This window comes from Rosa chinensis, chromosome 6 (assembly GCF_002994745.2).
Source record: "Rosa chinensis cultivar Old Blush chromosome 6, RchiOBHm-V2, whole genome shotgun sequence".
NCBI classification, from domain to species: domain Eukaryota; kingdom Viridiplantae; phylum Streptophyta; class Magnoliopsida; order Rosales; family Rosaceae; genus Rosa; species Rosa chinensis.
Window position 1 is genome coordinate 63244905 of NC_037093.1, and position 12766 is coordinate 63257670.

Sequence of the window (12766 nt, forward strand, 5' to 3'; positions counted from 1 at the left end):
GATTCCTTGATTCCCTCTCCGTCAGTTGCTTTGACGAAGGCACACAATATGTTTTTCCTTTAACACATTACTCATAGTAGCACTTACTAATTTTTTGATATGGATTGAAATAAACGAACATTGAAACTGAATGGAAATTTTTTTAAAATGGAAGTAAATCAAATTATGATTTTATTAGGAAACTTTAATATATTTTAGTACGTTTTTCTAATTGATATAAATTAAATGAGAAATTTTGGTTAAACAAAATTTCTTTCTTTAATTTGATATGTCATATGATGGAGGATATTCCTGGAAAGAGAAATGGGTTAGATAAGTAAATCTAATAATTGAAATTAAAATGTAGGGTATAATGAGCAATTAGGGTGAACAAAGAGAATTATAGGGTGGCAATAGCCGCACCCTCAAATAATATGTGTATGTGATATGACATGACCCCTAAAATTGAGGTCACAAATTTTAAACCTCATTAAAACCAACAATCATTTTTCATTAATTTAGAAATTAGCAATGTGAATAAAATCACTAAGCATGAAAATCTTTTACAAGATTCGCTACAGTGCTCTGCCACTATTGTCCACATCTTTATCTTCTGGCTTTCAATCATTAAGTGACGATTATATACCCATTTGGAAAATAAATATTGTTGCTTCCCGAATGCTCGATAATCACAAGCTACGCATAACGTTGATGAAGGTATACCACTCTGAAAGAACGAACATGCTTTGCTTTTCTCTTTCACTTTGTAAAGCAATTAATCAACCATGTACTTACAGTAATGAAAATGCACATTAACGAGGCTGAGATTAGGTCGAGCCATATTCACTGTGTTTTGGAGGTCGACATGTCCCCGGCCTATCTTACGTACAAATTGAAAATGAAATCCTATGTTTAAAATCCACTAATCCAGCCACATTTGGATTCATCGATCGACCTGTCTCCAGCCAGCCACGTCAACCCTAATTGATTAATTAGCTTCCTTGATAGGTCTTATCAGCAACATATATAGAAGTTGTGCCATGATTCTATGGCGCGCAGATGCTCTCACGCTTCTCGCGCCGTGATTGCCGAGTTCATCGCCGGCCTTCTGTTTTTGTACATCACAGTCGCTACAGTGATAAACTAATTTGAGGTTTTGATCTAAAACTAATTGACAATGAATGGAGTGGCCCAAATCCTTATGAACTCATAGCCGAGTTCATCGCCAGCCTTCTGTCTTTGTACATAGTCGCTACAGTGATAAAGTAATCTGAGGTTTTGATCTAAAACCAATTGACAATGGATGGAGTGGCCCAACCTCTTATAAACTCATAGGCAATGTCCCATTTTTTCCATGTGGGATCTATATATTTTCAACAAGCTTCCGCACGTGTAGCGAATTTTCAAGCCATACACGTGGACACCTTTGGGTGACGTGGAGCCCGTGTGGCCGTAAGGCATGTACACTACGTGTGATAACCCGCTCTGATACCATGATAAAGTAATCTGGGGTTCACCTTCAAAACCAATTGGCAATTATGGATGGAGTGGCTCAAACCCTTATAAACGCATAGAAACCCATAGACAATGTCTCATTTTTTCTATGTGAGATCTATATATTCTCAACAAGAAATAGGGTATCAAAAAGAATCGAACCCATGCGACACTATTGGAGTCTTGGGAATTGCATGGTCTTTCGGAGGCATGATTTTCATCCTTGTACATTCCACCGCTGGAATTTCGGGTGCGTTTCGATTTGATTAACCTCGAACTTTACAATTCCGGCTCTATAGTCAAGAAACTACGTATGACTACATGTATATATACATGCATGCAGGTGGTCACATAAATCTGGCGGTGACGTTCAGATTGTTCTTGGCAAAGAAGGTTTCATTGGTAAGGGCAGTGGCATACATAGCGGCATAGTGCTTGGGAGCGATATGTGGAGTTGGGTTGGTCAAGGGGGGTGATGAAGCATTACTATGAAAGCTCACCGGGTAGAGGTGCCAATACTGTGGCTGCTGGCTATGCTAATGGAACCGCTTTGGGAACTGAGATTATCGGAACTTTTGTGCTGGTCTACACCGTCTTCTCTGCCACCGATCCTAAGAGAAACGCGCGAGATTCTCACGTACCTGTAAGGGCATCTCCAACAGAATAGCTAAATTCAATTTTTAGCTATATGTAACTCTTTTTTAAGGAAAACTCAACTTCAACAGACTAGCTATAACTAAGTTATATTTAGCTATATGTAACTCTTTTTTAAGGAAAACTCATTTTAACTTTGGCTAAAATGACTAGCTATATTCAGCTAGACAATCAAGAATAGCTAAAGCAAAAGTTAAATTCAATTTTTAGCTATATGTAACTCTTTTTTAAGGAAAACTCATTTTAACTTTGGCTAAAATGACTAGCTATATTTAGCTAGACAATCAAGAATAGCTAAAGCAAAAGTTATATTTCTCTCTCCTCTTTTGTCCACATGTCAATTTACAATTCGACAAAATATAATATATCACTCACAAATAGCTAGTACTGCTGGAGCAACATTGTTAAATTAATAGCTATATTTCTTAACTCTAGCTAAATTTAACGTACTAAAATGTAAATTCTACTATTGGAGATGCTCTAAGTTGCTACCTTGCTAACTTTACTTATAATATATACCACGTACTGTTTTGTGTTTTGAATTTCGTAACTTCAATCGAATCATGCACTTAGCAATCGTTGCAATTTGTCGTTTTAGTTGACGTCAAAGTCGATACAAACAATCCAACTTGCTTAGTTGATCTTGTTTGGGTTTGGAACGAACGAATGGAGTTAGGTTTTGGCCCCATTGCTAATTGGGTTTGCTGTGTTTGTGGTGCACTTGGCCACGATTCCCATCACAGGGACCGGAATCAACCCTGCTAGGAGCTTGGGAGCAGCCGTCATCTTCGACAACCATAAAGTTTGGGACGATTAGTGGATATTGGGCCCTTTGTTGGGGCACTGGCTGCCGCACTTTACCATGAGCACATATTGAGAGCCGCGGAGCCGACGCCATAAGGGCTTTGGGATCTTTCACAGCCCGCTTACGTACGACTCAAAAGTCAAAACGCATCTAGAGCTGTCTATACAAAAATAATGTATATTTGCTTAATTGCTTTGTAATTTTTTTCGATGGAATTTTCATTGTTTGTTTATATATGTTTGAAGTAGTTGGTTGGTTGTGCTTGTAAAATGCTTTATTTTTTATTTTTTTAAGGAAGCGGTGTAAGAGCTAACTCAGCACGCTTACTCGAATTTATTAATAATCAAGGAAAAAAAGTTACATAGGAAGGGGGGCTAGACCACACCTTGCCGAGAGAAAATACAAAATTGCAAAGTACAGAAGATACAAAAAATCATTGAGAAGCGGGGGACTAGGCCAAGACCGCTTCCAAAACAAACATAATACTAAAAGACAAGAAAAAGATGCACTCCTTATCTTTTCTGCCTTTTCCATCCATAAAAATAAGGCAACCCTTCCGCTATTAAAAATGATAATTTGAAAAACTCAAATAATCAGCTTGTAGAAACCTGTGGAGCTCACTAGGAGGATTATCATGCCAAGTAAACGTTGCATTTGAGATTCCCAGATTTGCCATCTTGTCAGCTACACCATTACCTTCCTAAAAATATGACTACATCGAAAATTCATTTGGTGTACTGCAGAGAGACAATTGCCCCAACGAACTCTTAAAGTCCATGGAGGAGAAAAGGACCTAGAACAGAAGCAAGCTACCACACGAATAGAATCACTTTCCAACCATAAATAGAACCACCCTCTAGCAAAGGCAATTTCGATAGCCAAAATAACAGCATAAAGTTCAGAATAGAAGGAAGAATTCCAACCAAGGGACTGACAAAAACTCCCTAAAAAACCACTTGAGGCATTGCGAAACACACCCCCACAAGCTGCCGGGCCTGGATTGCCTTTCCCCAAGCCATCAATATTTACTTTGACCCAAGGAAAAATTGGCCACTTCCAAAAGACATGGTGAACTTTGGGAGCCTTACGGCGTTTAGGAGCAACTCCAAGAGAAGACAATAATTGGGCATCTAGAACACCCTTATAGTGACCAGAAGCAAACAAACTAATTTGACAAATCCATGCCATAATTAAACAACACATAGTAGAAAAGATAGGGGGATGATTATCAAACCTTAGCCTATTTCGAGCCTTCCATATTGCCATAAAAATAACCATGCCAGCCGCTAGCCACAAATTAAAGTGCTGAGAGGAGAAATGTTTTTGACAAGAGCTCACCCAAAAGTCCAACAGAGAGTCAAAAGAAGAAAAAGAAGTACCAAATTGAGCAGCCAACCATCTCCAAACCCGTTGGGCAAAAGGGCGGTGTAAAAATAAATGTAATGATGATTCCACATAACAATAGCATAATTGACAAATAGACACAACAGGAATCCCACCTACTGTCACTCGATCATCAGTAGGTAGCCGATCAAATAAGATTCTCCAAACCAAATAAGAATAACTAGGGGGGATGAAAGGCCCCCATAAATTAGAAGCCCAATCCTTTACACTAAGATGATGCCTCAAAAATTCATAGCCGGCAGAGAAGGATGGCTCACCAGAGGAAGAAGACACTCAAATAAGTGTATCTGACTCCTCAGTAAGAGGGAGAGCAGTATCTAAAATTTGTCTAGCCAATACCGGAAAAAGTGTGACGAAAGAAAGGAGGAAGTTGCCATAAATGATGTGAAATAAATTCTGCCACCTGAAGATTGCTGAAATTGGACCAATTTGAGACACCCAAAATTTCCAAAATAGGAGCTTGTAAAATGCTTTATGCACCATATCCTTCTATGTATTATTCTATGGGTTGTAATCAATAGATTGGGACAGTTTATTAATTACAGGCATAGTTTTGGGATCTATCTGAGTTGCCTGCATCTTAATGTAGGTTTAATAACTATATCCTAAATCTGTGATTAGAAATTATGGCACCATATAATTAAGACAACGTACTCGAATTAGAATGTTCATCTTTTGGTTCACTCTGGGTAAATAAAGCCAAAAATAATGGAGGCTAGAACTCAGGTTTGGGCAAAAGTGAAGTGAACTCTCAGTTCCGGTTTTCCTGTCTTTGAGTAAAAGAAAAAAGTTAAAGAGTTACTTGAATACATCTTTCCTTATCTACTTTCTTAATCCACTTTGATGATTCTCAGAGAATGTAGATTGGACATCATAAAAAAATATAAATATTGTACAGTCGTCGTCTGTAATTTTCTTCGAAATGAGTTGCATATTTTGAGCCACTGCGTACCATTTTCACCTATATCCATTCTGTCCTCATAGAGCATGTGTTCAAACGCAGATTCTGATCTTCTTTTTCCTTATTTTATATACGCTTCATATCCATCTTTCAAAAGAAAAACCATCTATGCATGACTTGGAGTTTTTATCTTATATTACCTTTCGAAAGAAAAAAATTCATGTCAATGGTGCATATCTGAAACACGTTACATAAAAATAGGGACAGTTATTAATATTATTAAGCAAAAATTAAAGGAGGAAAAAAATGGATTAGGGAGAGACTTAATTTATATCTTTCTATGGCGTATGGTATGAGGATTTGAAAAAAGAAAAAGAACAAAAGAATGATGATAATATTGAGAGCACCTGTGATTCTGCTGTAATATTCGCTTTCCTTGCAATTGCAATTTGGCAGTTTGTTTCTTCTCCATAAACGCCCACCTTGTCTCCAAAGCCTTACACGTAGAAGAACACAGCGTGTGAGGGACTCTCACGTAAAACCTAAGAAATCTTTTTATCCATAACTAAATTGAAAGCGGTGCTTAACTGCCAACTGGGTCATAATTAAAGTGGTTCCGTCTAAGAAACCAGCTGCTCTATATATACAGAACGACGCTCCATTAGGCTTCTTCTAATAACAATCTCTCCCTCCTCGATCAGTTTTCAGAGACAGCGATCGAGAAGTAGAATTAATAGAAACAGAGATATATCTTTCATACATCTGAGTTTCTATTTAATTTGTTTTTCTTTCTTTCAAGTAATTCCATCCGATCTTATTGACACGTCGAAGATGAGGAAAAGTATGCGCTCCAGGTTGAGATCTATGTTTTCGAAACCAGGTGAGTTCCAATTTAGAAATTTCTTTAATTGTCATTAGCTATAATCTGTCATTTATTTTGATTTGTTTTTGATGTGTTGTGTTTTTATGATTTTCTTCAGGCAGCAGATCAAGGAAAGTCAATGACCGAGGCGGTGGAGGTAGCTTTTCCAGCAAGCTGAGTGTGAACGAGGAGTACTTGGAAGTTTTCAGAACAAAATCGTATCTAGAAATGTGGGATAGAGTTCATGGACATGGATCGGTACAGCGTCCAACAACAAATACTACTAGACTATCCTCTTCTCCATTGGTTCCTTTCTATATGAATCTCTCCGAAAATCTTCTCGATCCGCGGCAAGAAACCCTCAATGACATGATTAGTGAGGAGGGAATAAACGTGCACCACCTTCTCACTGACTACTTTGAATCAAGCTTAGAGGCTTACCATCTATGCGAGTTACTCCTTCGAAGCATCCATCAAACGCACGCAGAGTACCGCAACATCAAGAAGGTGATGAAAAAGCTAAGCCAAAGGAACAATTACACTGACGAGCAATGCCGGGCTATTTTCCGAGAGCTTACGACGTTTGGACATCTGAAAAACTCGTTGTCGATTAGCAGCCCCCTGCAATTCCGTGACATTCACGATAGCTACTCGGCATTGCTCAATAATTTGACATCGAGACAGAAAAAGATTAGACGCAGGGCAAAGCGGAACAGGATTTTGAAGAAAGTTGGAGGAGTTGGTCTCGTAGTGTCTCACAGTGCACTATTGCTCGCTTTGCTAGTCTTTGCATTTCATAGCATGATTGGACTAGTGGCAGCGCCAGCAATCATGTCTTGTTCTATAGGTTTGTGCAAGAAGAAAATGGAGTCAGGAGAGGAGTGTCTCAAGTCGAGTTTCGACCACGAAATCCATGGGGAGCAACTTGATGTTGCGGCCAAAGGGATTTACATACTGATCAACGATTTCGATACCATGAGTCGGATGGTCAGGCGATTACAGGACGAGGTAGAACACCGCAAAGCTGTTGCAGATTTGTGTGTTAGGAATGGAGTCAATTGCGAAATATTTAATGAGGTTGTGCGAGAATTTCATGTCCATGACTCCAACTTTATGGAGCAGTTGGAGGAGCTTGAAGAACATGTATACTTGTGTATGCTGACGATCAACCGATCCAGAAGGCTTGTGCTTCAAGAAATATTCGCAACACACTAAATGAATACGAACAAATGTCTTTATTTGTGACATCACGCTTGTGGCGAAGTAGTATGATATGTTACGGCAGAAACACGTGGTGATCACAAGATTCAAATATACAAGCTTCGGCCGTGGGCAAAACCCAATAATGTTGCTTCATCAACGAGATCCAATATTTGCTTCATCAACCAAGCCATCTCAAATGAACAACCAAGTATGAGATGCATTGTTATGAATATCTCTGTTCCAAATTGTATATATGTGGGTGGCAACTGATGTTAGGTTTAGTGGAAAATTCTATGTGAGTACTTCTCTGAAAGTTCACCGATGACTCCCACCACATATTAAGGTTCGCAATTTTGAATTCGATGAGTGTTGATTGAAATATCAAAATACTGGGAATTTTTGATAAGCAAAAAAAAAAAGTTTGAATAATCACTCAAATTGTGAGATTAAATTATGAAAAAATTTGACAAAAGTTTATATAGTTTTGGAAAAATTTAACTTTGCACATACACATCTCGAAAATGTCGAAGTTCACTTTTTTCACACGTGGGTTGTCAATGTGTATGCTGTATGCCTTACAATAATAAAACAATCAATGAATGCACAATCTTCACTTTAATTTACCAGATATAAACAAACAATCCACATATTCAATTTTTGTTTTTTAAAGGGGTAGGAGCCCCAGCAAAAGTAATTATTGCTTAAAGGATTATACTGCGAGGGGGATGTATTGCCTATACTTCGAGTATTATTACAAGCATCTTCGAAGAGAACATCCTCAATCATAGATGGTGTCTTTGCTAACCAAACATTATCAAAATTAGAAAAGCTAGTGAAGTGTGCTTGACGGTGAGCAACACTACTTGCTTCACGATATATTTATTGAATTAAAATGAAATCAAAGGCACTCATGTACGTACTCCTTGCAATCATCCATAATTTGACCCACTTATGAGTAGTCCTCATTAGATTTGGCCATTCTTTTTAGACGCTTGGATTCCCAAAGAATTTTTCATATGCTTTACTAAAAGTCCTGACATCGCGTGATGTTGTACAATACATTAATTGTAAACCAATCTGTGATTCCAACAATCTTCACTTTGGCAAAATATAAATGTTATACTAAAAGTCTCGACATTAGCTTGTGCTAACCAATGTTTTGTTAGTAAATGTATATACATTGAAAAATTATTATGACAACGCAATTTCATTGATGAATGTATATTTGTTGAGCAATGACTTTTAACTTTTGTATACCGGCATCCACGTTATTATGAAATTTATAAAAGGGTCCTTGACCCAAAGCACCAAAATGAGCCCAAAATTATCTCACTTATCCCAACAACAAATTTTTATTCCCATTAATCCAATTTAAAGTAAAATATCATTTTTAGGCACAAAATAATTATAAAATTATACACTGCCACACATTCTCTCTCTCTCTCTCTCTCTCTCTCTCTCTCTCTCTCTCTCTCTCTCTCTCTCTCTCTCTCTCTCTCTCTCTCTCTCTCTCTCTCTCTCTCTCGGCAATGCAGTCGCGTCATCTCTCTCGCTGCAAGGATGTCGTCAACGATGATAAGGATCTCAGCTTCGAAGAGCCGACCATGATCTCATTCCGAAGCAACCGGCCGGAGAATTTATTGTTGTTGAAGGCGAAGGCGAAATCGGCGTCCGTCAACCTCGTCACCATGCCGGCAAACTCCGACCCAATCATCCTACGATCTGCTATTTCCGATGCTCACTGTGGAGGTCTGGAGGAGATGCTTATGTTTTACGACCCACTCTTCATATCCGGTCAGGATTCACTTTCAAATTCCGGCAAAGTAGTAGCTATGAGAATGCCACGGGTACAACAACTACAAGCATGGTGTACTTGCCCCAAGCCATTGTCTTGTGTGAGCTTCGGCACGACGCGTTCGAGGCTTGAGTCCCTACAAGTCCATCTGATAGCGGATTGGTTTTGAAATGGTGGCCTAAAGACCGAGTAAGCTTCAGTATTTTTTGGTCTTGATGTTGGAAATTGGATTGTACAGTGCTGAATGATTGTTAATTGTGAGATCATTGACCTGAAATTCCTTATTTCACATCTGGTCAAGACTCACTTTCAACTTTCTGCCTCTGAAAATTGAGCCTCGAGTCATGGATTGGGTCAGTTTGAGAGAGATTCTCTTGTCCTGTATTCAACGCGACTAGGCCAGCCACTCCTTTTTTCTTTTCTTTTTTCCTTCTTTTTGCCTTGAGAAATTTTGGTAATATAAAATGTAAATTATTGGAGTAACAAGCTACAAAATGGTGCTATGCCAGGGCCAATACAGGTCTATTGGGGGGCAATAGACGTTTTGAATTAATGTAATCTCCTTCTTCTTTTTTAATCAAAGTTTTATTTTTCTAAACTTAGGGAGATTAGTTCTCATTCCGGCGATTGAAAGTTTTATTGGGGGCCAATAGATATTTTGAATTGATGTAATCTCCTCGTTTCTTTTCTTTAATCAAAGATTATTTGTTTAAATTTAGAGAGATTAGTTCCTATTTCTGCGACCAAAAGTTCTATTGGAGGGCAATAGAGTTTTATTGCCCATGTATTGAGACAATATAGCTCTATTGGGGGGTGGCTTGATACATATTTACGCAAGCGTACGTATCGTTGTCAAGATAGGGAAGTATAATGCCCAAAGTTATCGTACCACCGGGATTAGTGGCTAACCCACAATCCTTGGGTGGTCGGAACTAAAGTCACTAAGCAAATAAATGAAATAAAACAAATAAAATAAAATAAAATAACACTAATCTAAGGCACCAAGTCTTAGCAATGCTCGGCTTTGATTTTCACCAAAACCTAACCAAAACTAAGAGCCTAGTGGTGGATATGCACAAATGAGTGGAAGAGTTTAATGTTTGGGGGTTGATTCTAACTTAACAAATAATAATGAAATGTAAAGCAATAAAAAATAAAAATGAAATGTAAACAATAAAAATAAGAATGCCGGGTGTTAGGGAGGTTCTTTCACCCAAATCTCATGTGTCGGAAGCTAATCTAATATAGATGCATATTTCCTATTTTGACGGTAGTCGTATCCAAGGCGGTTCAAGGCTCAAGGACCGAAATTTCCTTTCATGGTATTCCTACTCCGGTTCAAGGGTTGTGGGGACTCACTTGGCATGAATTAGAGCCGATTCAAGGGTCACTAATTCACATCAAGAGGCGTAGAGATCGAGGAATTAGACTACTAAGCGACCCGCCGCGCAATCACGCAACGGGTGTAAATCACCATGCTTATAACCCCTCGAATACGAAATTGAAGGTTTCTAGCTTAGGAATTAGAGGGGGTCAAGCCTCTAACTCCATTCTAGACATGCTCAAAATACACACCCTAGAGTTGACTATAGGCTCCTAGACATGCATTTTAACCCAACAAAAATATATATAAACATCCATCATATGAAAATTGCATCATTACATTAAATTAAACATCTTTTACACAAAATTTGGGTTAGGGACACAACCCTAACCCCCAACAAGGAAATTACTCACAACCCATAATCATAGACATCAAAATTATAAAATTCAAATAGAAAAGAGTAGAGAGGTGTAGGAGAAAACAAGAAAAATCATAAATAGCTAAAAAGCTAGCATGACTAGTCTTGAATTACAACTCTCACAAAATACCCAAATATTGAATCTTGTAGAGGTTGAGCCATTTGATAGACTCTTGAAGCTTTGGGTGAGTAAATCCTTGAAATTCCTAAAATAAAACTAAAGAAAAGAGGAAAAATGGAGGAGAAGAAGGAGATAAGAGAGAGCAGGCCAAAGGGGCTGACTCTGTTTGGTGTGGTGCGGCTGTGGAGGTTCAGAGCCCAGAGAGAATTTGGTTGTGGTCCATATATATATGGTGGCTGTGACAGAAATGAGGATGGCAGCAGGCATGTACGTGGCTGGGAGAGAAATGAGATAAGAGAAGGGATAGGTGGCAGTGTGTGATTGGTTAGAAGAAAATGATTTTTTTTCCTCTCTTTAATTAGCTGCATAGCACGTGCATGCAGGTTGTTAAATTACTAGCCATCTTAATTAAACATTGATTAATGTTTAATTAAGGTGCTTGCTTGATTAATCATCTTAATTTATTAAGATGCATTTCCTTTAACTTTTCACCACCTCACGCAATGTTATGATTTCTGGTTCCGCTCATTCACTAGTATTGATTATGGTTGACCAGCATTTGAGTATTTCGTCCTTTTGTCGGAAGAATTCAATTCGCTCCAATTTCCACCAATTTCTCTCGTTTTCCGGAACCCCGCTTATTTTCTACACAATAAATAAAAATGTATTAATTACATAATAATTGACTTGAGGATTAACTTATTTCTAGTCTTTTAGATACAATTACATGCATAGAAATGAGTGTAATCAGGGGGCAATAGAGGTTTATTTAGGGGTAGTAAAGTTTTCCGGCGACCAATGAGATCTCCGACGACCTCTTTGGGGATATCCAACGAGGTTTTTAAGGAAGTCTAACAGTGGCGGTAGGTGACCGGAATCCCGTGTCCGGTGACCAGAATCCGACGACAGGATTCCGACGACCGATGACAGGACTCCGGCGAAGTCTCTTATGGTTTCCCTCTTTCTCTCTCTCTCTCTCTCTATGTAACAAAGGAGTGAGGGTAAAATAGTCTTAAAAAATTAAAAAAAAAACATAATTGGATATTAGGGAAGACCTCATTAGAGTTTTCATGGGTAAAGGAGAATTAAAAAAACTTAATGGGATAAGTGGGAAAAAAATCCCTAAAATTATGATAAATGGACAAAAGCCCTTTATTAAAATAGGAATTGGTTAGCTACTCAAATATATGCAGAAACTATATTAACAACTCTTTAGAATCTATATGGGCATTTTACACGCATAAAGTGAATGGATTGATAAGAAAATCTCTAAAAGCAATTTCAATATGAGAAATGAATTTCAAAAATTCAGTAAGAAAACCTCAGTCACTAAATAAAATGAGAAAACGAAAGAATAAGAGTAGGCCCAACAAAAAAAACAAAAAAAGTGGCCCATAACTAGAAATAATAGGCCCAATTCGGTAACCAAAACCAGAAGAATAGTAGGCCCATTTTACCAAACTTCATGGGTCGGCGGAACTGAGGTGATCACCTCAATCCCAAATAAAATGAGAAAAAGAAAGAAGAAACTCAATTCCGTAAGCCGAACAATAAGAAGAGTAGGCCCAGTTCACCCAACGTCATGGGCCAGAGGAGCTTATCACCACAATCCCAAACAAAAATGAGAAAAAGAAAAAAGAAGAGTATAGCCCCATTTCAGTTACCAAAATCAGAAGAAAAGTAGGCCCAATTTCAGAACCAAACCAGCGTTAAAAGAAAGAAGAAGAGTAGGCCCAATTCCGTAGCCGAAACCAGAAGAAGGTAGGCCCTATTTAGCAAACATCATAAGGCTAGCGGAAAAAGAAA

The 12766-nt window shown here is 38.2% G+C and overlaps 1 protein-coding gene and 1 pseudogene across 1 annotated transcript; both read left to right on the forward strand.

Annotated features, from left to right (window-relative positions):
• Positions 1 to 1027: 1027 nt before the first annotated feature.
• LOC112171749 lies at positions 1028 to 3027 on the forward strand (annotated as a pseudogene).
• Positions 3028 to 5868: 2841 nt separating this feature from the next.
• Positions 5869 to 7620, forward strand: LOC112173300 (UPF0496 protein At1g20180). The gene is made up of 2 exons (XM_024310911.2): positions 5869 to 6117; positions 6218 to 7620. Exons 1-2 carry the CDS (start codon positions 6069 to 6071, stop codon positions 7312 to 7314), a joined length of 1146 nt encoding a protein of 381 aa, XP_024166679.1. The 5' UTR covers positions 5869 to 6068; the 3' UTR covers positions 7315 to 7620.
• The last annotated feature ends 5146 nt before the right edge of the window (positions 7621 to 12766 follow it).